Source organism: Bos taurus, chromosome 7 (genome assembly GCF_002263795.3).
Source record: "Bos taurus isolate L1 Dominette 01449 registration number 42190680 breed Hereford chromosome 7, ARS-UCD2.0, whole genome shotgun sequence".
Taxonomy (NCBI): domain Eukaryota; kingdom Metazoa; phylum Chordata; class Mammalia; order Artiodactyla; family Bovidae; genus Bos; species Bos taurus.
This window is the reverse complement of record NC_037334.1, coordinates 4912134-4939755: the sequence shown is the minus strand read 5'-3', so window position 1 is coordinate 4939755 and position 27622 is coordinate 4912134. Positions and strand designations below refer to the sequence as shown.

General features: G+C 54.0%; 2 protein-coding genes across 6 annotated transcripts; both read right to left on the bottom strand.

Annotated features, from left to right (window-relative positions):
* Window positions 1–571: 571 nt before the first annotated feature.
* On the bottom strand, window positions 572–26416 carry IQCN (IQ motif containing N). 5 transcript variants are annotated; one of them, XM_024994755.2, is made up of 4 exons: window positions 22294–26416; window positions 12801–12929; window positions 8034–11705; window positions 572–1586 (listed from the first exon to the last, which is right to left on the bottom strand). In XM_024994755.2, exons 3-4 carry the CDS (start codon window positions 11673–11675, stop codon window positions 657–659), a joined length of 4572 nt encoding a protein of 1523 aa, XP_024850523.1. In that variant the 5' UTR covers window positions 11676–11705; window positions 12801–12929; window positions 22294–26416; the 3' UTR covers window positions 572–656. The 5 variants fall into 5 exon arrangements, with proteins under 5 accessions (XP_024850523.1, XP_024850527.1, XP_059744483.1 ...); XM_024994759.2 differs by lacking the exon at window positions 22294–26416 and adding an exon at window positions 15614–21364; XM_059888500.1 differs by lacking the exon at window positions 22294–26416 and adding an exon at window positions 19571–21364.
* Window positions 25795–27547, bottom strand: JUND (JunD proto-oncogene, AP-1 transcription factor subunit). The gene is given in 1 exon segment (NM_001103253.1): window positions 25795–27547. A coding segment is annotated over 1 exon segment (1044 nt). The 5' UTR covers window positions 27521–27547; the 3' UTR covers window positions 25795–26476.
* Window positions 27548–27622: the final 75 nt, after the last annotated feature.

Here is a 27622-nt window from a genome sequence, read left to right as displayed (position 1 = left end):
TCTCCAGGACACCCTTGCCCCTCCTAGCTTCCACTGAAGCCCCCACCACTCTGCTGCCCCCTATGCCTTTCCCAAGCCCATGCTGTCACCCCCATGCCCCTCCGCTTGGCCAGGCTGCCCTCTCTGGGTGCCCCCAGGCCCCTCCCTCTGCCGTGTCCCTGATCCCACCTGCGTCCAGCTCTCTCTCTCACCTACACTGGGGCCCCTTGAGGGTGGCCCAGCATCCCCCCAAGTCAGGATGTGGCTGGAAGCCTCTAGGATTTTCTAGGAACAAGGGCCTCATGGTGGCCATTCCAAGTCAGGCCCCCCAGACAATGGCTTCTGGGGTGCTTCTGTCCACAACTGACTGGACGCTGCCCTGCTCGCCCTGGATGAATATGGTGGCACAAGTGAGTCCAGGCTGGCCGCCCTGACCTCCGCAGAAGGCTTAGGGTCCAGATTCCAGGCACAGACCCCAGGTGCCTGCGGCGTGGCTGAAAGTTTTGCACCCCTCCGGTTCAGGATGTTCTAGGGCCCCCAGATTCCCACCCCACACCATGCCCAAGACGCCCACACGCACAGGAGGCCAAGATCCAGGCTGTGGAGGGCTTTATTCATGAAACCCAGAGAGCCATGCGGCCCCTCCCCTGGCATCCCCCCACCAGTAAGCCAAGGTCCTAGACGCCTGGCCACTGCGTGTGTCGTGAGTTGTCCCACACCGCTGGCCCCAGGAGCGCGTCCGTGGTGAGGGAGGCCCGGGTGCTGTGGCCGCGCCAGGTGGCTTGAAGCATCTTGGCTGCGTCCTGTTGCTGCTTCAGCCGACGACGCACGACGAAGCCCCTCCAGGCAGACTGGATGGCCGTGGCCGCCTTGGTCTGATGATGGGGTGGCCGCCGAAGGCTCTGGGCGGTTGACCGGGTCAGGCAGCCCCGTGGCACACCGGCCTGGCTGGCAGCACCCCGGCCCGTGCCATGCACCACCCGGGTGGGCAGCGTGTGGCCGCACGTGTGGCATGTGCGGGGGCTGGAACCCACAAGCATCACCACGCTGGGTGGGCTTCCGAGTCCGGAGGTCAGGGACTGGCAGAGAGCACAGACATGGGGCTGGCAGGACTGGAAGCAGCGGTGGTCAGACGTCGTCCTAGCCCCACTGCCGGTCTTAGCCCACACGTTCTGGAGCAGCATTTGCTGGGTGCGGCTCTGGCGGATGACGAAGCCTCTCCACGCAGCCTGGATGATGGTGGCAGCTCGGCAGAGGCGGGCCAGGTCCCGCCGCACACAGTAGCCACGCCAGGCAGCCTGGATGATGATGGCCCACTGGTGCCACACCTTGATGGTACGGCGCACCAGGAAGCCTCGTGCACACGCCTGGATGATGACCGCCGCGTGGATGATTATCTTCTCTACAGCCTGCACTGATGCCACCAACTCCCTCGGCTGTCTGGGGTCCACCGCTGCCTTGCTGCCCACGACATCCCAGGGCACAGTGCCCCCAGCTGGCTCCCAAGCGCCTCCAGGGGCCACGGTGCTGCCCCTGGGCCCAACTGCTATGCTGGGGATGGTAGAATTCCTCGCTTGGCCACCAGACATGGCAGTGTCCTCTGGGCCCTGGAGTACAGCGGGAGTCAGGGACATCCCGAGACTGTCAGCTGGAGTCAGGGGCACCCCAAAACTGTCAGCTTGAGTCAGGGATGCCCCGAGACTGTCAGCCGGAGTCAGGGACGCCCCCAGATTGTCAGCTGGAGTCAGGGATGCCCTGAGACTGTCAGCTGGGGTCAGGGGCACCCCAAGTTGGTCAGCCGGAGTCAGGGACACTCCCAGATGGTCAGCTGGAGTCTGGGATGCCCCAACACTGTCAGCCGGAGTCAGGGACGCCCCGAGACTGTCAGCTGGAGTCAAGGATGCCCCGAGATGGTCAGCCGGAGTCAGGGATGCCCCGAGACTGTCTGCTGGAGTCAGGGATGCCCCGAGAGTGTCAACCGGAGTCAGGGATGCCCTAAGATGGTCAGCTGGAGCCAGGGACGCCCCCAGATTGTCAGCTGCAGTCAGGGATGCCCCGAGACTGTCAGCTGGGGTCAGGGGCACCCCAAGTTGGTCAGCCGGAGTCAGGGACGCCCCCAGATGGTCAGCTGGAGTCTGGGACGCCCCAAGACTGTCAGCCGCAGTCAGGGACGCCCCGAGACTGTCTGCTGGAGTCAGGGATGCCCCGAGACTGTCTGCCGGAGTCAGGGACGCCCCCAGATGGTCAGCTGGAGTCTGGGACGCCCCAAGACTGTCAGCCGCAGTCAGGGACGCCCCGAGACTGTCTGCTGGAGTCAGGGACGCCCCAAGACTGTCACTCGGAGTCAGGGATGCCCCAAGATGGTCAGCTGGAGTCAGGGACGCCCTGAGACTCTCAGCAGGAGTCACAGAAGTTCCAAGAACGCCAGCGGGAGTCTCGGATGCCCTGAGACTCTCTGCAGGAGCCATGAAGCTAAGGGAAATTGGAGACGCCTGCGGCAACTCCTGCCTAAAAAGGGGCCGCCGGGAACCCCTCGGTGAAGACTCATAACCCAGAGACACCCTCCGAATCCCAGGGTTCTGCTTAGAGCTGGCCATGCCCTGTGCCAGCTCATTAGTGTGGATTATTGGCGTTAAGGCTGGCGGTGCATGCAGGGAATGTTTAGGAAATTTCTGCGAGGACTTGGGGGCATCCTGCTGCTCCTGACCGGAGGGCACAGTCCCAGCTGCAGAACTGTCTGGCTTTTCTGGTACAGAAATAGCATGCATGGACCTGAAGGATGTTCTAGGGCCAAGGGGCCTGTGGCCATTCTGAATCAGACCGCCAGCCGCTGTCTTCTGGGGTGCGCTGGGAATGGCTTCCTTCTGGAAACCACTGTACGTCAGCTTTCTAAACAGGGATGGATGAGGTGAAACACGTGGCTGTGACCTCCGGGAAGTTCTTGGGGTCCCCGTCCAAGCCACAGACCCTGGGTGTAGACCGGTGGCCGCAGTATTGTCATGGGTCGGCTTGGGTGACCCTGAGACTCCAGTAGAAGCCATGATCCCACGGGACTGGTGAGTCATTGAGGGGCTCTGAGGCAGTATATGAGCCACCAAAGCCTTTTGATAAGCCGAGGGGCTCCGGAGTGTAGTGTGAGAGCTTGGAGTCTGCGGGTGAGCCAGTGGGGCCCCAGTGCCCGTGATGGGCACCGTCTGCACACTGGGGCTGGCAGCCGCAGTGTGGGAACCAGGGGCCACCAAATTGGTCTCTGACCTCTGCTGCAGGGTTGGGGTGCCACTACTGACCGTGGAGGGCTTGGCAAGACTCGGCGACTGGGGAAGGACAGAGGCCACACTGCTGGGCATTGACTTAGCTTGGCCGGGAGCTACCTCCTCCAATAGCGGCCTCTGGTCTTTGGGAAGAGCCTCATTCTCTACAGGGAATTCTTGGCTGTAGTCAGTGTCTATTGCCAGGGGACTATGGTATATCCATGGGGTTGCCGCAAGGACTTCGGACCCCTGCCTGGATACGGACCCCTGGGGAGGAGCCCTGCCTGGGTCCTCTGGCCTCATCACAGTCTTGGGATCTGTGGTCTCAAATGCTGTCACCACCCCAATGGCCTGGTTCAACTGTGAGGCTTTTTGCAGAACCGAAGGCACTTGGTATACTCCACCGGCCGTGCCAGGAGCTTCCTGGAGGGGAGCTTGAGCCAGGCCAGGGGGATGGGATGCCTGCAAGGTGGTTGTGGACCCTTCCCCTGCCAGGCCCCCATGGTATGGACGAGGAGAGATTCCAATCAGCAGGGACCCCTGGGGAAGGCTCGGGGCCACGCCTCCGACTGTGGAGGGTGGACTGGCTGTACTAGCCATGGGCTCCAGAACTAGGTTCTGACTCAGTCCCCCAGGCATAGATGCTGTGTCCACAGTAGAGTTCACAGGACAAGGAGGGATTCTGGAGTCCACTGCACCTAGCACTGAATCTAAGAGCAGGTCCGGAGCACTTAGACTAGCTGACGGCTTCACCGAGAGACCTTGCTTCTTCCCGTCACTGCCAGATGCTGCAATCAGACTGGGGGACACTGAAGTCGCCACAGAACTCATAGGCACAGTTCTGGCCATGCCAGTTGCCCCAGACCCTGGAGGAAGGCCCTGGGCTACACTGCTGCTCATGGGATCTAGAGCAAGGCCCTGGCCCACGCCACCAATCACAGGCCCTGGGGGAAGGCCCTGACCCACGCCACCGATCACAGGTGCTGGGGGAAAGCCCTGGCCCACGCCACCGATCACAGGCGCTGGGGGAAAGCCCTGGCCCACGCCACCGATCACAGGCCCTGGGGGAAAGCCCTGACCCATGCCACCGATCACAGGCCCCGGGAGAAGGCCCTGGCCCACGCCACCAATCACAGACCCCAGGGGAAGGCCCTGGCCCACGCCACCAATCACAGACCCCGGGGGAAGGCCCTGGCCCACGCCACCAATCACAGACCCAGGAGGAAGGCCCAGGCCCACGCCACCAATCACAGACCCAGGAGGAAGGCCTAGGCCCAGGCCACTGATCACAGACCCTGGGGGGAGACCCAGGCCCACACCACTGATCACGGACCCTGGGGGAAGGCTCAGGCCCACGCCACTGATCATGGACCCAGGGGGAAGAGTATGGACTACACCATTGACCACATAACCTGGTGGAAGGCTGGGGGCCACACAACTCAATATGGGCCCTGGAGGAAGGCTCTGGCCCATGCCTCTGATCATGGACCCTGGGGGGAGAGTAGAAGCCATGCCACCGGCTATAGAACCTGGGGCCACAGCACTGGGCATGCCCATTGCAGGCTCCTGGCTGATAACATCAGCTTGTTGGTAACTGCTGGAGATTGTGGACACAGAAGGACACCGGTGGTCCAGAGATACTGGAAGATCCACGCTGACCTGAGATATGCTGGGGCCCACACTGGTCACGGAAAACTCAGACGAACTCACACCCAGTCTACTGGACACTGAAGGCTGAGAGAAGCCAGGAGCCATCCTGGCCGATTCATGAGTCAAAGGGGCAGCAGCCACAGAGGCACGGGATGTCATGGGAGCCATGCCCCTGCTCATCTGAGATTGGCTTGGGCCCATGGCGGTAGCCACACTCCTCTGGCCCACCCTCCCTGCTCTGCCAGGGGCCATGGGTACCTGAGACATACTTAGGAACATGCCAGTAGCCAGAGTCCCCCGAGACACATCTGGGAGCACTTCGGAGGCTGTGGCACCCTGGGATCTGCTCACAGACATGCCCCTCAACAGAGACACACTGGCTTCCTGGCCTAGACAAGAGTCCTCCCCACTGGCCACAGGCGCCTGGTAGAGGTTTGGAGCAGAAACGATGACAGCAGGTTGTTCCGTTACTCTTGGGTGCCTCCCACCAATACCAGGCAGCTGATGAAAGCCCAGGGCCACCTCGCTGAACTCAGGGACCTGGGGATGCGGGGCCACTCCTCTGACCGTCAGAGGATCTTGACGTGGGTCCACCCTAGCAGACACGGCTGGCTGGCTCAGACCCTGGCCCACGCCATGAGCCACTGATGCATATGGTGCACCCGAGGTGACTTCAATGGCAAAGGACGAATAATGCTGACTGGGAGTCACTGCATTCGCCCTCGAGGATGGTAGATTTGGACTCACCCTAGGGGCCCAACTCGGCTGACTCATAGCACAACCTGCACCACTCATCACAGGTAGCTGGGCCAGGCTGGGGGTCCCCCTAGTGGCCACAGATGGCTGCGCTAGGCGGGGGGCCACCACACAAGTCATAGAAGGCTGGCCTAAGCTAGGAGCCATCCCACTGGTAAAAGATGGCTGGCTTTGGCAGGCAGATACTCCAAAGGTCAAAGATGGCTGGCTTAGGCTAGGGGCCACCCCAGTGCTCATAGGTGACTGGCCTAGACTGGGGACAACCCCACCAGTCACAGATGTCTGGGTTAAGCTGCGGGCCACTCCAGTAGTCACAGGTGCCTGGGCGAGGCTGGGGGCCACCCCACTGGTCACAGGTGGCTGGGCAGGGCTGGGGGCCACCCCACTGGTCACAGGTGGCTGGCTGAGCTTGGGATCCACCCCACTAGTCACAGGTGGCTGGGCTAGTCTAGGGGCCACCCCACTGGTCACAGGCGGCTGGGTGAGGCTAGACGCCACGCCACTGGTCATAGATGGCTGGGCGAGGCTCAGGGCCAGTCTGCAGGCCATCAGTGGCTGTGAAAAGCTGGGAACCACCCCCTCAACCATCAATGGCTGGCCTAGGCTGAGGGACACCTTCTTGGTCCTGGACATCTGGCCTAAGCTGGGAGTCACCTTATTGACCACCGATGGCTCAGATAGGCTGCTGGTCATTCTACTGGCCATAGAGAGCTGGCCTGGATTTGAGGCCACCTTACTGGCTACTACAGGCTGAGATAGGCATGAGGTCAAACTACCAGCCACAGCCGGCTGCTGATAGACAGTAGGGACCACGTTACTCGATGACAAACTTCTGGTCAACACAGTCCCATAGGGTGCCTGCGACAAACTCTCCTTCAGATTCATGGAACTCTGATCTGAGGACATGTCTTCCTCATCCTCTGAGTCCCAGTGCACACTCAGTGTCATGCGACTGGCCAGTGAGCTATGCTGTAGAATGGGGATCAGCTCTGAGTCTACAGAAGACTGGTCATGGAGGCTTGGGGCCAGGTGCCTGTGACCTGCTCCCTCAGTCTCTTCCACACTCCTGGGTCCCTGGGACCTCTCCACGGCCTCTGCGGAGAGGAGAGCATCTAGATCAAAGTCCCTGTCCAAGCTGGCTTCCCAGGCCTCCTCGTCCACCAGGTCAACAGCGGCCATGCTGGCCACAGACATGGTGGAAAGGCCGAGTGAGCCGCAGCTGCGCAGCGAGCTCTGGGAATTGCTCATATTTAGGCCGTAGTCTGTGCAGCCCTGGGAGAAGCTTCTGGACAGGTCATTGTCTGGACCTTGTGGCATAGTGGCCACCAGTTCACTAGGTATATGGTCAGTTATCCGCTCCTGTGGGCCATGTGCCCTGGAAAGGCTACCCCGTGTTTGATTCTTCTCCTTCCCAGGGATGGCTGTTCGGGAAAGGGTGGGTGTCAGCTTATTGCCTGGGGAGACTTGGAACAGACCGGGATCCACCTGACCCCCTCGCTTGGCTGCCCAGCAACGACCAGGAGCCACGGAACCGGGCCAGGGGCCTGGGGTTATGACGCAGGCCTTGGGGGCATGCACTTGTGCTTTGCTCACTGTGGCGGCCTGTGGTGGAACTGGGGTCGCTTCTTTGGTCACCTGCCTAGGGCCCCTGCAGCCTCGTTTATGATTCGGGGACCGTGTTCTCTGCACGGTCTCCTCGGGGACCACAGGTAGCTGTTGTGGAACTTTGGCCCCTTGGGGTTGGCCCCCACCGGGGGATGCCCTGCTGATCCCCGAGGGCTGACACCAGCAAACAGAACCCCCATAGTTGGTGGCACAGCTGTGGGAGTGGGTGCCGCTCCCATGACCTGTGGTGCTGGGAAGCTTGCCTGGTGCTAACCTGCACTCCCCTGGGGATGCCCTTGTGTGTGGGGCCACCCTGCTGACCACGTGTGGACTGTGGGTGCTTGTGGTTGAGCTGCCAGTGGCCAGTGATGGATGGCTGGTGCTCGGGCCCACGCCATTGGCAAGGAGTGGCTGCCACAGACCGGAGGCCGGCTGTTGGTGGGGCATGTTGGACAAGTTGGGGTCCACATCACTCACCATTGGGCCGAGGGCTGATGCCAATTCACTCACCCTGGGGTGCAGGCACACTCTTTCCTCACAGTTCTTGAGGGTCAGGTACAGATTTAAGGGGCTTCTGCTGGGTCCCGTCTCCCATGACAGAGTGGGACCCGGGGCAGAAATAGGGGGATACTGGTGAATGGTCATCACCCCAGCAATCAAGGAGGCACCTACAGAGACCACGGATGAGCAGGGTGACCCCCCGAGCATAGCCCCATCCCCCCTCTCTTCCAAGAGCCCGGACGGCCAGCCTGTGACAAAACCCTCCCAGGCCCCACCCCAGGGAACCCTAACCTTGCTGGGCTGTAGTCTCATGGGGCCCAGGCTGGGCCCCCACGCGGCCGACAGGCTCCCCCTGCAGTCCACCTCCACGGGGGCCGGCATCACGGTCATCCCACTTCCCATCGTTTTGGAGGCAGCCTTGGGGAGGCCGACTCCAGACCTCAGGGCCGCCTGAGAGAGAGATTGGCTGAGGACTGCACCCAGCTCACCCTGACACAGGGCCTGGCTCAAGGTGGCGCGCTCCTCCTCCGTCAGGGCCTTGCTAAGCACGTCCGCCAGTCTGCTCTGAATGGCCTTAGTCAGCTCGCCCCGGGACAGTGCGCGGGACAGACTGGTGCCCAGCTCGCCCCAGGAGAGCGCCTTCACCAGCACCGTGCCCAGGATGCCCTGGGGCAAGGCCTTGGCCATTGTGGCTCCCAAGACTTCTTTGGACAGGGCCTGGTTCAGGGCCGCCCTCACTTCCCCCTGGGAGAGGGCTTTGGCCAGCAGGGCGCGGAGGTCCTCCTGCGAGCCCAGCACGGCGGCCAGCTCAGCACACAGGGAGGCGAGTTGGGAGGCCGCTAGCTCCTCCTGGCTGGGCGGGGGTGCGCTGGTGGTTGACGGCTGGGCCCGGGCAGCCCTGCCGTCCCCCCAGGATTCAGCGTTGCACGTGGTGTGGCCAGCAGAGGCCAGCAGAGGCACCAGCATGTTCTGGGTCTCAGAGGCCCCCTGGTGCAGGCCCAGGGTGGCCCTGCCCTGCACGTAGCTGTGGGATGGGAGCTGGGTCAGTCTGTCTTCTGGCTTGGCTCGGGGCAGAGCGCCAATGTGCTGGCAGGGCTGGGTGGAAGCCTTGAAGCCCACCAGGAGTGGCTGCGACTGCGTCTTGCTGCTGAGTTCAGCAGCCTGGTGGGCCGCATAGAGGCTCTTGGCTGTATCTGTGACCAGCTGGGCCTGGGACTGCGCCTTTGTCAATCCGGTGGGGAGATGCCCTTGGGACTGTACCTTGATCACTGCTGTGGTCAGCTGTGCCTGGGACTGCGCCTTCATCAGCTTGGCGGGCAGGTGTGCCTGGGACGGCGTCTTAGACAGACACACACTCAGGTGTGGTTGGGCCACGGCGGCGGGGGGTTGGGCTTGTGGGTATCCTTGGCCCTGGGCCATGGTCGACTTGGCAGCCACGTGCTCCTGGGGCAGGGCCTTAGTCAGCTCGGCCAGCAGATGGGCCTGAGGCGAGCCTGTGGTTGAACGAGGGGCCAGTTGCGCTTGAGGCAGACATGTGCTCAGAGGCGCCCCAGCGGTTCTTGCAGGCCCATACAGCTGGGATTGAACCTTCAAGATGTCCGTCCTCGGATGTGCCCACTTGTTCCTGTCGCTCGCCACTTTTGCCCAGGTCAGATCCCCGGGCATTTCCATGGCCATACTGGTGTCAGACGTGGTTTCCGTTTTCCCTTGTTTCTGGGAGAAGGCCTTGATTTTCTCGCCTTCCAAAGGAGGCCTGGCTGGAGGCTTGGGAGCCCCAGCCCCCGGATGCGACGGGGGAAAGCATTTCACTTTTCCCTCTGTCAAGTATGAGCGGGACAAGACCTTGACCTCCCTGGTCGCCTGTCTCGCGTTCACCGTGGCCCTGGCCTTTGGTCCACTTAGACACGTGTGGGATGAGGTGTCGGAAATTCCAGCTGTCGCCGCTGCTGAAAACGGAGGCTTGAGGTTTCCAGCTGCTGACGGGGGCAGGCACAGGGTTTTGAGGATGGTGGCCACTGAGCGTAACTGAGCTGGAGTCTTGGTGATCATGGCCGCCAGGCGCGTCTGGGGAGGAGCAGTTTTTGCCACCGTGGCTCCTTGGAGCATCTGATGAGAGAGGGTCTTGGTCGCTGTAGCCACCTGACATGTCTGCAGTAGGGTCTTGGTTCCCGTGGGTGCTGGGCGCGTCTGGGGTGGCGTCTTGGTCAGCAAGGGCACTGCACACGCCTGGGGCGGGACTTTGGTCGCTGTGGCCGCAGGCCGTGTCTGAGTTGGAGACTTGATCATCGAGGCCAGCAGGCCTAGCTGGGGTGGGGCCTTCGTCATCGTGGCTGCCGGTCGTGTCTGGGGTGTAGTGTTGGTCATGGAGGTTGTTGGTCGCATTGCAGCTGGGGTCTTGGTCCCTTGGGTCACCGGGCAGGGCTGGGGTGGGGTTTTGGTGATGGTTATCATGGGCACTGGGCATGGCTGGGGTTGGATCTTACTCATCATGGCCGCCAGGCATGACTGGAGTGGGGTCTTGGTCGCTGTGGCTGGCGGGCACATCTGAGGTGGGATCTTGCCCACCGGGCCTTGGGGGTACACCTGGGGTGGGGCCTTGGTTATTGTGACAGTTGACATCGGGCATGGCTGGGGTAGGGTCTTGTTCATCATGGCTGCCAAGCACGACTGGAGTGGAACCTTGATCATGGTGGCCGCCGGGCATGTCTGGGCCGCAGTCTTGGTCATGGGGGCTGCTGGGTCTGTCTCTGGTGGAATCTTGGCCATTGCAGCTGCCAGGTACATCTGGGGTGGGGTCTTGGCTATTGTTACCATGGGCACCGGGCAAGGCTGGGGCGAGGTCTTGGTTATCGTGGCTGCCGGGTACATCTGGAAGGGAGTCTTGCTCGTGGTCATAGTGGGCCCTGGCTGGGCGAGGGTCTTGGTTATCACAGGCGCTGGGCCTGTCTGAGGTGGCATTTTGAGGACCTCTGCTTCCGTGTGGACCTGGGTTTGGGTCTTGAATTGTCCTTGAACTGCCTGGGCGCACCTTGCAGATGGTGGTGGCCCCATGGCTCCTGCCTTGTTGGCTCTGGAAGTTATTTGCTTGGTCTTCATTGGGTCCCCTTCTACTTGGACAAGGCAGGTACTTCTGACGGTTCTTGTCATCAGGCATGGGCGGCACTTCGCATCGAGACTCATGGGACATGGAAGTTTGATGGCGACTGTCTGGTGTGGCAGGAAGGTGACGCTGGGGCCTCCGGCAGAGCACGTCCCAGGCGGTGACATGCCCTGGGACTGCAAAAGGGCCGGTTGGTGGGTATAAGCGGCCAGGCTGTCAGAGGAAGGGAACTGGGTCTCCTTGCTCACCATGGTGGGCTGGGCCAGAAGGGACTTGCCCTCTTCCGGATGCTGGAACCGCACCTGCTGGGGCGGGTGGTAAGGGATGTCGCGTTCCTCCACCTTCGCTTTTTTCTCCATCGCCTTGCCAGCCCGGAGGAGGCGCCTGGTGTTGAAGCGTCGCCAGGACGCCTGGATGGCCTTGGCCGCCATCATCTGCGAGATAAGCTTCTGCCGGAGGCGGTACCCCCTCCAACAGGCTTGAATGAGGGTGGCTGCGCGGGACACCATTATGTCCATTTCATCCACCAGGACATTCCTGAAGGCCTGGCTCTCCACCACAGCGCGGAGGCGAGGGACACGACGAGCCACCGTCTTGTCCTTGTCAGGCTGTTCCAGAAGGGTCTCCTTGGAGGCAGGGGGTTCGCTCTGGGGCTGTGGATGCAGTGTTCCCGGTTTGTCTTGGAGACTGGGATCGGGCTGATAGGAGCTCTGCCCACTGGGTGACGCCTGTAGCTGTGAACACAGTGTCCCCACTCTATCTTGGAAATTGGCGATGGACTGATAGGAGCTCTGCCCACTGGGTGACACCTGTAGCTGTGTTGCTTGCTGCATTGTCTTGGTTCCTAGGCGGGTCGGCTCTGCCTGTGGGGGGCAGTAGGGAGGTGGTCAGGGAGGAGCGTCATGCAGACAGGAGGCCTCCTAGCGGGGGCGGGTACTCACCCCCAGAACCTACATGTTCTCGTTCCTGGGATCTTGCCATCTTCCTCCTCCACTTGGCAGGTACTCCTTCCCAGTCACATGCCCGGGTGCCCTTTCGTACCCAGGCCACATCATCCTGTGGCTACTTCGACATCAGCACACAGGGCACATTCTCACCTGAACGCCTGACCACCTACCTGCTCTTCAACTTTCCTCTGTATGTGGAACACACTATAAGGACAGCACTGATCATACTGTTTTGGAAATATCCTGCCTGTGTCCGTGTGCATGGTGTGATTTGCTTTTTCCCACTGACTGATGGTATTCTGAATTCTTAGATGGTAGGAACCAAGCCTGACTCATTTCTGGGGCCGCATCTCAGGCACAGGGCCTGGGCTCCCAGTTGTGAAAAGGTAGATGTTCTGAGTGGCTAGCTTGGCTGAAAAGGAATAGGGGAGCAGATTGAAGGTTGGATGGATAGATGGATGACTAGATCCTGAAGGGATAAATTAGTGGACGAATGAATATTGGATGGGTTGGAGGAACAGATAAGAGAGTTTGGGCTGAAAATGGGTGAGTAAATGAAGTTGATGAATGAATGGGCAAACAGATCAGTAAATAAGGAAATGGATGCATGGATGGATGGATGGATGAGAGCATAAACAGATAAATGGATGGGTGTCTGAGTAGCAGGATAGTTGCATAGATGGAGGAATGGAGGATAGATGAGTGGGTGAGTGAATAGATGGAAATGAGTAGATAAATGAGTGAGTGAATGACGAAAGGTAAAGGAATTGGTAAAGAGATCAATGAAAAGGAGGTGGATTGATGAATGGCTGGATGGATCAGATGGGGGATAACATAGATGATGGATAGATCAATGACAGATGGAAGGATGGGTACAGGAAAAAAATGAAGAGGTGACTAGATTTCAGAAGTATCCCGGTGCAGAGTATTCAGACACTCAGGCAGCCCTGGAGCATAAGACACTTTCTTTACAGGAGTCCCCCCTTCTGGCTGGGACCACAGACTTCATACCTTGGAAGATCATAGAGTTGGAGGAGGAGCAGGAGAAGAAGGTGCAGTCTCAGAAGCCAGCTTGCAAGAAGCAGCAGCCTTCAGCCCTTCATCCCACGCAATGTGCAGCAACACTGCCCTGGGCTGACTCTGTCCCCAAGACCAAAATGAAGAGATGTGAAAACCAAAAAAAACCCCCAAAACCCCAAAAAACTAAATTCTATTTAAAAAACAAAACAAAACCTTTTTTGTTACTGCAAAGTTCACTTATTCAGAGGTAAAACTAGAGAAATAACAGTCAGGTCAAAGAGTAGGGTAAAGCCACCATCAAAAATTGGTATTTTGGGCGACTTCCCTGGTGGTTTAGTAGCTAATGTAGTGGCTAATTCTTGTGTCCAGTGGAGGGGACCTGGGTTCGATCCCTGGCCAGGGGACTAGATCCCAAATGCCTCAACTAAGTCTTGGTGCATCCAGATAAATAAATAAATCTTTTTTTAAAAAAATGGCATTTTGGCTATGACTGTCAGTGAATTTCCTCCATGTTCATGTCTTTGGATTAACAATGAAACATCAAAAACAAAGAATTTTAAGTCCAAAACTGAATGTGCAAGGAAGTTTATTCCTTTAAAAAAATTTTTTTATTGAAATATAGTTGATTTACAATGTTGTATTAGTTTCAGGTATATAGCAAAGTGATTCAGTTATATATACACGTCTATATTCCTCCTTAGAATATTTATTTGTGCTAGTTTATTTATTTAGCTGCACCAGGTCTTATCTGTGGAACGTGGGGACTTCAGCTGCAGCATATGAGATCTCGTTCCCTGACTGGGGATTGAACCCAGGTCCCCTGCACTGGGAGCTTGGAGTCTGAGCCACTGGACCATGAGGGGAGGCACATATATATTCCTTTTTGACATTCTCTTTCATTATAGGTTATTACAAGATATTGAGCATAGTTCCCTGTGTTATCTTGTAGGTCCATTTGGTCATAGATTTGATATGTATCAGTGTTATTTTGTACCTAAAAAAAAAAAACAACCTGGAAATAACCAAAAAGGTGATTGCTAGGGGGTCAGTTAACAAGTGTATAAGGAAGGGTACGCAAGGATGTTTATCACCGTATTGTTTATGAGAGTCAAAACTGAAAACAACAATGCTTTTCAGCAGGGAGGTGGCTTAAATGCAGGAGGCCCGGGTTCAATCCCTGGTCAGGGAACTAGATCCCACAAGCCACAACTAAAATTTCTATGACTCAAGGAAGACTGAAGACCCTGCATTCTGCAGCTAAAATAGGGCACAGTCAGATAATATTTTTAAAAAAGAAAAGAAAGGGTTTAAAAAAGAAATGGTGTCCAGATCCACCAGAATAGGTAAAATTTAAAAGGGAAACAAGTTACAACCACTTGGATCTCTATCTTGAAGACAAGTCATCAATTCTACTCAGATGAATATACTCAGGAGGTTCAAGTGTTTACACTCACCCCAAACCAGAAACCATCCAAATGTCCATCAACAGAATAATGAATAAGTCAACTGTATATCTATCAATATATTAATATAAATGAATAGAATTAAAAATATCGACCTATTTATAAATCAATGCATTTTATTTGACATGTCAGTGAGAAAGCGGTCAACAGTATAGAGGAATCTCACATACATTGTTTTGAGTGAAAGAACCTGAACATAAAAGACAACAAATTGGTTCCTCCAGTTATAGGACATAAAGAGAGAAGAGAAGAAATTAAGCTCTGCTATTGAAAGTCTAGACAGGGGCTTCCCTGGTGATCCAGTGGTTAAAAATCCACCTTGAAAGGTAAGGGACACGGGTTTGATCCCTGGTCCCGGAAGCTCCCACATGCCAAGGAGCAACTAAGCCTGTGTGCCGCAACTGCTGAAATCCACACACTTAGAGCCTGTGCTCCACAACAAGAGGAGCCGCCGCGATGAGAAGTCCTCGCGTCACAACAGAGAGCAGCCCCTGCTCACGGCAACTAGAGAAAGCCGGTGCGTAGCAAGGGAGACCCATCACAGCCAAGAAATAAAATAAATACAGAAATGAGGTGATTGAGAGGGGACATGGGCGGGCTTGGGAGGCCAGTCACGTAGGTTTCTTTGGATTGTGAAAATATGGCCTGGCTTTTCTCTCTGCATCACCTTCATATAGAGGCCAAAATACTCATAAGTGATGATGAGGAATATGTAAGGAGATAAGCAAAGAATCAGAGCATAGCTTAAATGAAAAATGCGAGTTATAAACAACAAGCCCACAGGACTTGACCTTTTTCTCTTCTTCACGTGCTTGGCCGCATCAGGTCTTAGAGTGGCAGGCAGGCTCTTCTCTACTTAGGGCGTGTGGGCTAAGTAGCTGCGGTGTGCCGCCTCAGCTGCCCCCGTGGCATATGGGGTCTTAGTTCCCCGATCAGGATCAAGCCCACATCCCCTCCGTTGGAAGGTGGATTCTTAACCACTGGACCACCGGGGAGGTCCCAGGACTTGACTTTTAAAAAAATACAAACACACACAACACACACACACTGGAATAGACATTAAAAAATCTGGAAGGATAAACAATTAAATTGACAAGTGATTGTGTGTGTGTGTGTGAGGAGTAGTCTCAAGGGGTACTTTAATAAACAAAATTTAACTTAAAAAATTGGAATTTGACTTTTAGTCAAGCTGGCAGGAGGATATGATGTGGGGACCTGGCCTCCCTCACTCCTCACTCAAACACAGAAAGATTGATGGAGTATTTTAAAACAGTGTTACGTGCTGATCATGGTTTAATGCACAGAAACATCAGATTACTAAATTGAAAACCAGTAACTAACTTAACACTGTGTGTCGATTACACTTCAAAACCAAACAACACGGACTTCTCTGGCGGTCCAGGGGTTAAGACTCCACACGTCCACTGCAGGGATCTCGGGTTCAGTCCCTGGTCGGGAAACTAAAATCCCACGTGCCTTGTGCTGCAGCCAAAAACAAATGAACTCATAGGAAGAGAGATCAGATTTGCGGTTACCGGAGGGAGTGGGTAGGGAGAGGGGGACGTGGATGAAGACAGTCAAGAGGTACATACTTCCAACTATAAGATAAATATATATTAGGGATGTAATGTACAACATGATTTAAAAATACTGTCGTATGTTGCATATGAAAGATTTAAGAGACTGAATTCTGAATTATCACCACAAGGGAAAATAATTTTCTTTTTCTTTTATTTTGTATCTATATGAGATGATGGATGTTCACTAAACATTTCTTTTATATATTTATTTATTTATTTAAGGCCATGACTTGCAGCATGTGGGATTAATTCTCCAAGTGAAAGTGAAAGTCGCTTTGCTGCTGCTGCTGCTAAGTCGCTTCAGTCGTGTCCGACTCTGAGAGACCCCATAGATGGCAGCCCACCAGGCTCCCCCATCCCTGGGATTCTCCAGGCAAGAACACTGGAGTGGGTTGCCAGTTCCTTCTCCAATGCATGAAAGTGAAAAGTGAAAGTGAAGTCGATCAGTCGTGTCCGACTCTAGCAACCCCATGGACTGCAGCCTACCAGGCTCCTTTGTCCATGGGATTTTCTAGCCAAAAGTACTGGAGTAGGGTGCCATTGCATGTCCAAATCTTTGCAACCCCATGTTCTATACAGTCCATGGAATTCTCCAGGCCAGGATACTGGAGTGCGTAGCGTTTCCCTTCTCCAGCGGATCTTGCCAACCCATGAATCAAACAGGGGTCTCCTGCATTGCAGGCATATTCTTTACCAACTGAGCTATAACCAGAGATCAAATCCGCACCCCCTGCACCGGGAGCTCAGAGACTTAACTGCTGGACCACCAGGGAAGTCCCAATGTTCATGAAACTTCTTGTGATCGTTATTTCATGATGTACCTAAGTCATTATGCCATACACCTTAAATTTGCACAGTGCTGTATGTCAATTATGTTTCAATAAAACTGGGGGAAAACTTTTCTTTAAAAAGAAAACTATACCTCAACAACAAACCAACTCATAAAAAAAGAAAGCAAGAAAGAAAAGTCGCTCAGTCGTGGGCCACTCTTTGCGACCCCATGGACTGTAGCCCACCAGGCTCCTCCATGCATGGAGTTTTCTAGGCAAGAGTACTGGAGTGGGTTGCCATTTCCTTCTCCAGGGGATCTTCCTGACTCAGGGATCGAACCAGGGTCTTCCACAGTGCAGGTAGACGCTTTACTGTCTGAGGCACCAGTTACCATAAAAAAAGGAAAAGAAAAACTTTGTAATTTCCATTTTAAAAAAGAAGAAAAAAGAAAAACGTTATCAAAATCTAGCTCTCACCAACAGATATGATGCAAATACTCTATAAAAAAAAAAGACCAGTTATCAGAAGAATAATACTATACCCAAGTAGGATTTATTCTAAAGATGTAACATTAGTTCAGTATCTATAAATTCTCAAGGTAATTCATTACATCTAGGACTTTAAAAGATAGCCATATCGTTTTCCAAATAGCACCCCAAAGCACTTTCCCAAATCCATAGCTATTTATAATAAATATTTTTAAAAATAGATAAGATAGTACCTAAAAATGTTAAGTCTAACCACAAAACCATAACAAATGCCATTTTTACATTGAAATTCTTTTTTTTTTTACATTGAAATTCTAAAGTCAGTTTTGCTAAAGGAAGGAGAAAGATGTTGCCCACCCTTGCTGTGGGTATCATTATTTTTGGTAATTACAGCAAAAGCAAGATAACAAGGACTTGGACAATCAGTGTAAATGTTTGAAAAGAGAGCTTAGCAGGAATTGTCAGTTAGAAGATCCAAGAGATTCTAATTTTTAAAAGCATATCTGTATACACATACAGAACACATGTATGTATATATATATCCCATCATCCCTAAGGCACATGGCTGCATACAAAAAAATGAGCTGCAAATGGAAATGAGAAAAAAAAAAATTCATAGTGATGTCCAAAACTCTACAATTCACAGGAACAAATATCACACAAAAGCCAAAGGAGTTACATGAAGGCGAGGAAAAGAGACAAAAGATCTTTGGAGGCTTTTCTCTCTGCATCACCTTCATATAGAGGCCAAAATACTCTTAAGTGATTTTGAGGAATATGTAATGAGGTAAGCAAATAATCAGAGCATACATTAAATGAAAAAAGCAAGTTACAAACTACAGGCACCCTAGCACCTGATGTACCACCAGCAGAAAGGAAGAATTCCTATAACAATTATTACACATGTCACAACTCACAGACCATAATTCATGTCCGATTAGAATCTCAATGTGGTGTTTTTTGGAAATACTGAAATATTTTCAGTATTCAGATGGAAAGTAAGTGAGAGTAGCCCAAAAGATCAGAAAAAATAACAGTAATAAGAAAACTTTGACTCGTCAGATGTTTAGACTTAAAAGCCATCATAATCACTGTATGGCTCACATCTGTGACTAGAGAAATAGACCAGTGGGACAGAAAAATGAAACCAGAAATTAATACCAATGTACCAAAATACCAATGATATAATGTATTTCAATTCAGGAGAGGGAAATTCTGTGTTTAAATAAATGGTCAGGGCAATCTATCTGCAAGAACATATGCTTGGACCTCTACCTCATACCATATTCTAAAAAATTCAGATGACTTGAAAAATTATAAGAACATTTATTATTATGTGTGTATGTCAGTGAGCTCTTAAGAAACTAAACAGGAAACCCAAAAGCTTTGAAAAAGATAGACATGTTTGACATCATAAAGACCAAAAAAAAAAGTGTATGCCTAATGACGCCATAAATAAGGCCAAAGTACGAGAGACTAGAAAAAAGTTTGCGATGCATGTGGTAAAGAGTGCAAGTTGCTATCCTGCTAAAACAAAAATACCCATACTTCTGGAAGACTATGACAGTATCCAGAGTGTCCGCAACTTAACATTTGCAATGTCTAGGATATAATCCAAAATGGCGACAAATGAGTTTGAATAAACTCGAGACAATGAAACATTCTCATGAGAAAAGTTTATCAATGGAGTGTGACCCCAAGAGGCCCAGTTCTTGTAATTATCAGACAAGGATTTTAGAGCAGAAATGCTAAGAAACTTCTTCAAGTTGAAGGAGAATCATACTTGAGGGAGACATATCTGGGGAGAAATGAAGAATACATAAGGGATGACAGATACCCACATAAAAAGGAAAGACTATTATTTTCATCTTTGAAAAAAACACATATGGCAGTATAAGCAAAGATTAACACACGGTCTTGCGGCATCTATAATCTATGTAGATGTATTTCACCGGAGAAGGCAATGGCACCCCACTCCAGTGTTCTTGCCTGGAGAATCCCAGAGACAGAGGAGCCTGGTAGGAGGCTGTCTATGGGGTAGCACAGAGTTGGACACGACTGAAGTGACTTAGCAGCAGCAGATGTATTCCACATGAAAAGTAGAGAATAAACAACAATGTTTATTCTATAAACATTGAATAACATTGAATTATTGAATAATAGGACCTATACGGTTGGAAGATTTTTACATTTTAGATGAAGTAGAACAACAGTAACTCTAATTCAGTTATCACTTAATGTTTGTTAAGGATTACAATTCCTTTAGCAGCCCCTAAAAAGGAAAAAAAAGGCAGTAGAATTTAAAATAGAATTCTAAAAATGATTCAAATAATAATAAAAAAAAGAAGGCAGAAGGGGGGATGGAGGAATAAAATTCAGGGACTACAGAAAGAACACTAGTAAAATGGTGTATTTAAATTCAATCATATTAATCACTCGGATGGTAATGGACTAAATACCTTAAGACAGAGATGATCACAATCAATTCGTTTTCAAAGACCCAAGCACCACCTCCTTTCCCACTAGACATTTTGACTTCACTTGTGTGATGGTCTGAGTATCTGGCCCCAAGATGGGCCAGGCCCAGGCACAATGGGCATCAGTGGGAACTGACTCATAAGGGCAAAGTGGCCTGAGGCTGGCTCCCCTGGGGGTCGGCAGGGTCGCTGTCTCCATGTCACAGAGGAGGAAACGAAGGTCCAGAGAAGCCAGCATACCATGTCTTACTTCTTTATATCGTTTCTTATTTGCCTCCCCCATTAGACTGGGAGCTGACCACCAGGTAGGGCCCTTTGTCTGCTTTTGAGTCCCAGTGTCTAGAACAGTACATATAGTAGGTGTCCCAGATATACTTATGGGGACACTTCCCTGGTGGTCCAGTGACTGCGACTCTGTGCTCCCAATGCAGAGGGCCCGGGAATCGATCCCTGTTTGGGAAACTAGATCCCACACGCCGCAGCTATGAGTGTGCATGCCACAAGGAAGACAGAGATCCCGAGTGCCGCAGGTAAGACCCAGCACAGCCAAATAAATATTTTCTTAAAACAGAGAGATTTATGGATAAATGGAAGAATGAATGGAAGGACGGATACACGGATGGACCGACAGATGGATGGATGAATGTGGCCCAGCATTCAGAACTTGGAGATGGCAACTTCAGGATCTGAATTGGTCCATCTCAGGTTCTGAGGTTTCCTCAACCGCATGATTCAGCCTGTTCCATAAACTCAATCAGAACGAGACAAAGGAAGGACAGGGTGACAGAAACAGGATGTCGAGAAACGAGAAGGAGTAAGAGCCGCAGACACATGAGCTGAGTGGCCAGTTGGGCAATTCTGAGTAAACCCCTCGGGGTCTCCATTAAATGTCACCTGAGCAAAGACCACCTTCCCAGGTTCCCAAGAAAATGTGATAGGCTCTCCAGGCTGGGTGCCCGAGGAGGACAGACTCACCATCAGGCCTTTGGGGGCCCCTTGCGCCTTCGCTGTGAGGGGCTGTCCCACCTCTCAGAGCAGCCTGGAAGGCCCAGGAGGACCCTGAAGGCCCTGGGGGCCTTGGGAGAATGACCAGGTCTCCACATACCCACCCTTACTAAGCCCAACACCAGCCTCACTCACCTGCCCTTGAAGCTGAACCCACCAGCCTGAATGGCCAGCCTTGGGGCGCTGGTATCAGGGCGGCTTTGTGACTCACCGCCAGGTTCTGGCCAATCCCCACCAGTTCCTGATGGGAGGGGATTCTAGAAGCCTGACTCAGTGGGATGGGGGAGGGGACAGGACCCAGGTCAGGGCTGAAGGGTATGGTGGTTGCTGTACCTCGCCTGCCCATCCCAAATAGAAAGGTTAGGGCTCTGAGCACAGAGGGGACCCCAAGTTCTCCCCCTTCGTGTGTCCGGAGATGGCCTCAGTCTCTCTCATCCCTTGGGCATTTCCTGAACACCTACTCTGTGCTGGGACCCTTGTGCTGGGGACACAAACAACTCAAATAATTTAGGGGTGTGAAGCTGTTAGGAAGGAACCTGTCGACTAGAAAATAGTCACAACCTGTAAATAGAGAATTGTTCTATTTGGTAGGAATGTTAAGGACACCAAGCCGGGGAGCCAGCTTCTCAGTAGCGCTGAGAAAACGGCTCCAAGGAGGCAGGAGGGGAAATCAGGCTATATCCAAGTTTGCAACAAAGGGAGCAAGTAGTCAGCACATCAAAGATTACTGTGAAGTAAGAAAAATCAGGTATCAAGTTAGGGAATTTAGCCCATTATGTAAAAGATGTAAGCCTCTGGGCTCACTGAAATGCTTTCTTTCCTATGCACCTCAGCCATCTGTGGGGCCAAATCCTGTTTCCTTGTTCACTGTAAGGGGTGGCAGGTGTGGCGAGGGGCTACTTTTTGCATCCTCCCCCAACCCCACACCACCCAGCTCCTCAGCAATCACCATGAGGGAAAGCTGCTGGATCGCAGGGATCTTGTCCCCTTTGGGGAGCCCTCATTTACAGTTAGAAGCCAGAAATTGCTAACGGCTGTGACATTTCTTGCCCACTGGATTCAGAAGGAAATATATCATTTCACAAACCAAAGAGGGGGTGGGATGGGCTGAACCCCACAGAGAGAGAAAAAGAGTTTACTGGGGGCCTGCTGTGGGAACGGCATCCCAGATGGATGGCAGGGCACGTGCAAAGGCCCTGAGGTGAGAACAAGCTGGTCACGTTTAGGGAACATGGTGAAAGCGTTAGTTGCTCAGTTTTGTTAGACTCTGCCACACCCCTGGACTGTAGCCCACCAGGCTCCTCTGTCCATGAAATTCTCCAGGCAAGAATACTGGAGTGGGTTGCCATTTCCTACTCCAGGGGATCTTTCTGACCCAAGCATCAAACCCAGGTGTCCCACACTGCAGGAAGAATTCTTTACTGTCTGAGTCACCAGGGAAGACCATAGAGATCATGGAGGTGCTAAAGCTGTTGAGGGAGGGAAAGGAGGGTAGGGAGGGAAAGGAGGGTAGGGAGGAAAGGGAGGGTGACTGTATAGGTGGGGCTTCAGAGAGGAGGATAGCAGCTTTGGTTTTGTTGAGAAGGTGCAGGGAAGCCATGAAAGGGTTTAAAGCAAAGGAGCACAGGCTCTGGGCTCCCGCTGTGGAGGATGGGGGCTCCTTAGGGTAATGCCAGGTCCAGGGCCCCTTGGGAACTTACCACTGCTTGGCAAAAGTGGGCACTGGCCCTGAGCCACAGTCCTGGAAGGGGAAGTGGGGCCACCGTCCCCAGTCACCTCCTGGGGCTGGGCCAAGGCCTGGTGTGAATCACTGCTGGCTGGGTCCCGGCTGACACACACTTTGGCCTCAGCTCAGCAAAGTCCTGCCAAAGCCACACAGCCTGGCCCACAGGCCTCTGGCTGGCCTCCCTGGGGAGCCTGCAGGGTGTGGGGACATGGAAGCAAGAGGCCTTCGGGGATGCTCAGCCTTCCTCTCCAAAGACCCTGTCTTTTCCACACTGTGGGTGAGGTTCTGGGCAAAACCAGGGACATGGCAGTTGGACTAAACTTCGGTCTTTTGTTTCAGCAGTCACCAGGATAGCTCCTATCCAGGCCCTAAGACAGCCAAACACAAATCCAGGGTGACCACGGCAATAATAGTAGAAGCACAGAGCACCGATGGAGCCCCATAAGGGCACCTGCAGCAGAGGCTGAAAGGTGGAGATGAGCTGTGTGGCTGAGGGAAGAAGTGTATCAGGCCATGCAGCTGTGCAAAGGCCCTGAGGCCAGAAGGAAAGGCAACAGTTTGGGTGGGGAGGTGGAGCCTGGAAAGAGACACCTGCCCAGGGCCAAGTGCAGTCAAAGCCTTTTTTCCAGAAAAGTTTCAAGGAGGGGTCAGATCTGTGGTTTCCAAAAAGTCCTTCAGGGCACAGGCTAGTGAAAAGACTGGGCTTCCACCGAGCCCCGAGGCTCCTTCGAGGGAGGTCAAAGGCCCCCGTGCTGCCGTTTAGCAGGAAGGTGTAAGACACACTTGATCCTTTTTTGGCTGTGCAGGGTCTTCGTTGCAGCATGCAAACTTTTAGTTCTCACATGTGGGATCTAGCTCCCTGACCAGGAATCCAACCTGGGTTCCCTGCCCTCTGAGCATGGAGTCTTTATCCACTGGACCACCAGATAAGTCCCAAGAAATATCTGATCTTTGTCCTTGGTTTTTAGCACACAGCTTCTAAAACTTTGGTGAACTCCGGAGTGATGTGTCTTTTGTATGCTAATAACAAAAGCAGTGGCCCAAGGCACTCAAATAGCTTCAGAATGGGGGCTGTTCTCCAAAAAGACCAAGGTATGACCGTGCTGTGTGAAGTCATTTAGTGCTCTACTCTTTGCAACCTCATGGAAGAGCCCACTGTCCATGGGATTCTTCAGGCAAGAATACTGGAATGGGTTGCCATTTCCTACTCCAGGGAAGGCGTGATTAGGTGGTTGTAAATTTCAGCCCCCACTTCCCAGACCTCCTGAGAGGAGAGATGGCTGGATTTTGAGTTAATCCCCAAATGCCAGTGATTTCATCCCATTGGTGAACACATGGGACGCTCAGAAGATGAGGTACCTGGAGAGGGCAGGGGAGCTGCCCGCCCTTCCCCCATACCTTGCCCTGTGCGTCTCTTCCACGTGCTTGTCCCTGAGTTGTTTTCTTTATAATCAACTGGAAATAGTCTGTGAGCTGTTTTAGCAAATTACTGAACCTGAAGAATGGGTAGTGGAAACTCTCGGGTTTATAGTCAGTCGTTAAGAAGTACAGGGGGCAGAGAACTTCTTAGCGTTCCAGTGGTTAGGATGCTGCACTTCCACTGCAGGGGGCACAGGTTCAAATCCTGGTTAGCATGCTCGGCGAGGCCAAAAATAAATAGGTAAAAATTTTTTTTAATTAAAAAATAAAGGAGTACAGGTTGTAATCTAGGACTGATCGGTATCTGAAGTGGGGCAGTCTTGAACTCTTCATCTGTGCGGCCCCGTCTAACTCCAGTAGAGAATTGTAGGATACCCAGTTGGTGTCTGGAGTTGGAGAACTGGTTGGTATGGGGAGAAATAAAACAAACATGCAAAAAATAAATAAATAAAATAAAAATAAAAAAGAAAACAAACATGCATTTGATGTCAGAAGTGCTGTGAGTAAAAACATCTCAGGGGGCATCAGCAGATCTTTTAACCTTCCTGGGGTACCCCCTTCTCTATAGATTTGAGGCTGCACAGGGTGTACCTCGCCTGACTACTCTTTCTCTACTCTTTGTCTCCTGAGCACTTCCAACTTCTGACCTGAGACACGTTACCTGGACACAGGAAACACATCCTTTTTCACAGCACAGGAGGTAAAGGCCAGAGCAGGAAGGGAACTTGGCTGAGGGTTATAGCAGCACGCTGGCATTCAAGCTGGGACCCAAGTCTCCTGAAGAGTGAGGCTCTGCCCCCCAGGCATGGTTCTGCTTGGTCCCCTCTGTGTGGACACCCCAAGCTCAGTTATCAGCCCTCTTCTCTCTCCAGGCCCCTCTCCTGAAACGTCTTCCTGAAGGTGGGACCAAGAAGAGGTCACATGGTTAAAAAACAAACCCCAAAGCAGCTCTCGAAGCCTTAAAAAGTGGGCAGCCAGGGTGACCTGGAGGAAAAATGAACTTGTAGGTGGAGGCCCCTCTCTTTTGATGGCCAAGGGGGACTGTGGGCACAAGGCCCTCCTTCTCTGCATGTGTTTCCTTATCTGTAAAACAGGCATGATTTGCCCACCTTCCCTAGCAGGGTCGGGTACACAACTGGAGTTCAAAACTCACTTGCCCTGTGTCCTTGGCCACCAAAGCTCAAGTCCCTAGGGACCCCAAATTAGGCAGAAGCCCAAGGTCTGGGGTCTTTTGCCCCCACAATAGGAAAGGCCAGAGCAGACAGGGGAAGAGGGGAACCTGGAAGTCAAGGCTCTGGAGATGAAAGGTCCAAGGTCCATACATCCCGGCACGGGCTCCTAAGAAGGCTATGTGACCTCAAGACAGTCACTCAACCTCCCTGAACCTTAGTTTCTTCAAAACGGGAGAATAGGATGTTGGGGGAGGGGTGTTTCAGAAAGTTCTTGAAAAATCCTGGATTTCAAGTTAGTGCTTTAACAGGGAGGTCCCACAGAACCTACCCACACCCCAGGCTTGGAGGAAGACAGCCTTTCTTCTGGTCCTGAGATTCAGGTTTCCCATCCAACAAATGATAACACAAGCTTAAATTGAGCACCACCTGTAAGCCAAGACCTGTTCTGTAAACAAACTCTCTTAATCCTAACAACTTTATGGGACAAGTTTAAGATTGCTCTGCCCATCTTAGAGACAAGCAGACAACAGCCCGGAAAGTTCAAGTTTCCGCCTTTCACTCAGTCTCGGGCTGGAGTTGCCTCCCCGCTTCCCTCCCGCAGTCCCTCCTACGCAAAGGGGACACCCGCGGGCTCGCTATTTCCAAAGGCAGGTTGCAAACGCCAATGTCCCCCACCCAAGCCGACCGGAGTCGGCCCGGCGCCCAGGAGCGCCTAGATGGCGCTCGCTAAGCGCCAGATGTGCAGGCTCTTCCCGGACGCCGAGTCCGGCCTCCTCCGAGCAGAGGCGGAGGGAGGAGAAGGAGGCAGGAGCGGATGGGACCCGGCCAGGCCCCGCCCACCCTGTCAGGCCCCTGCAGGAGAAGAAGGAGGCGAAGAGCCGAGCTGGCGTTAACGAGACTTTACTGAAAACAACACCGGGCGAACCAAGGATTACAAACAGGAATGTGGACTCTTAGCAAAACAAAACAAAAAAACAAACAGAGGAAAAGGGCGGGAGGAGGGGGTGTCGGAGGGATGGAAGGGGAGGGGAAGCGAGAGCGAGGAAAGGGGAGGAGGGCTTTTTTTTTTTTTTTCTTCTTCCCATTTCCTTAAAAAACCAACACAGGAGAACACACACACACACAACCAACGTTTGTTCCCGAGTAGAAACATAAATAGGGCAGAATCGAACACTCTGTTCTCTCTTCCAAAGTCAAAAAAAAAAAAAAAGGGGGGGGGGTAAAAGGAAAAGGAAGCGCAGGGCTTGAGGCTGCGCCCCCTCGGAGCCTCCTTCGGCGGCGGTGTGTACAAAGGGGCGGCCAGGACGCGCGGGTTTGTGCAACACGGGGTGACCGCGGCCCGGGATAAAGGCAGCGCAAGAGCGGGGCAGGGGAGGTCATGCGCTCACACCCCCGGGAGCAGGGGGTCCAGCTTGTCGAGTCTGAGGCGCCCTCTCCGAGTCCTGGCACCATGGGGGAGGGGGTCCCCGGGGCCGCGCCCTCTCCGAGTCCGGGGCGCCCACGCCCCCCCACACACACGCGAGCCCGCCTCTGGGAGGGGGCCGCGCATGCGCCCCGTGCGCGGGCTCAGTACGCGGGCACCTGGTGCTGGGGCAGCAGCTGGCAGCCGCTGTTGACGTGGCTGAGGACCTTCTGCTTGAGCTGCGCCACCTGCTCGCGCAGCAGGCTCGCTGTGGACGCCAGCTCCGTGTTCTGGCTCTTGAGCGTCTTCACTTTCTCCTCGAGGCGCGAGATGCGCTCCAGCTTGCGCTTGCGGCACTTGGAGGCAGCGATGCGGTTGCGCAGCCGCTTGCGCTCTGCCTTAATGCGCTCTTGCGTGTCCATGTCGATGGGCGACAGCGGCGGGCTCTCGCCGAAGCTCGGCACGTCGGGCACCGTCTGCGGTTCATCCTTGAGCGCGGCCAGGCGCGGTGGCCCCAACGTGCCTGGGGGTGGCGGCGGTGGGAAGGGCACAGGCTCCGCGGCGAAGGCGACCGTCGCAGCACCCCCAGCACTCCCGGTGCCGCCCGCGTAGCTGCTCAGGTTCGCGTAGACGGGCGCCTCGGGCGTGGCCGCCGCTGGGGCCAGCTCGCTGGGAGGCGCGGCGCCCGCAGCCGTGCCCGAAGGTCCCCCGGCGGCGGCTGCAGCGGAGGCCGCGCCCGCGCCCAGCTGGTTTTGCTTGTGTAAGTCCTCTAGGGCCTTGACGAAGCCCTCGGCGAACTCCTGCTCCTCGCTGGCCGCCACCTTGGGATAGAGGAACTGCGTGCTCGTCGGCGTGGTGGTAACCAGCCCGTTGGACTGGATGATGAGGCGCTCGAGCTCGGGCGAAGCGAGCTTGAGCAGCCCCAGCTCGGGCGAGGCAAGCAGACCGTCGGGGGGCGCCGTGCCCGGGGCGCCGTCGGTGCGCAAGGGGCCCGGGGGCGGCGCGGCCGCGGGCTTGAGAGCTGCCGCCACCTGTTCGCTCAAGCTCAGCGTCAGCGCGTCTTTCTTCATCATGCTGCCGGGCGCCGCCGTCGGGGGCGCCCCGGGGAACAGACGACCCGGGGACGCGAAGCTGCCACCGCCGCCACTGCTACTGCCGCCGCCGCCCAGGCCGCTCAGCGCCTCATCGCCGTAGAAGGGTGTTTCCATCCTCCGCCTCCCCCGCCGCGCCGGCCCGGGGGGGGAGTGGCCGCGGCCGCCCGGGGGCCCGCGCCCCCCCCCGTCCGCTCGGCCCTGCACCCTCCCCGGCTG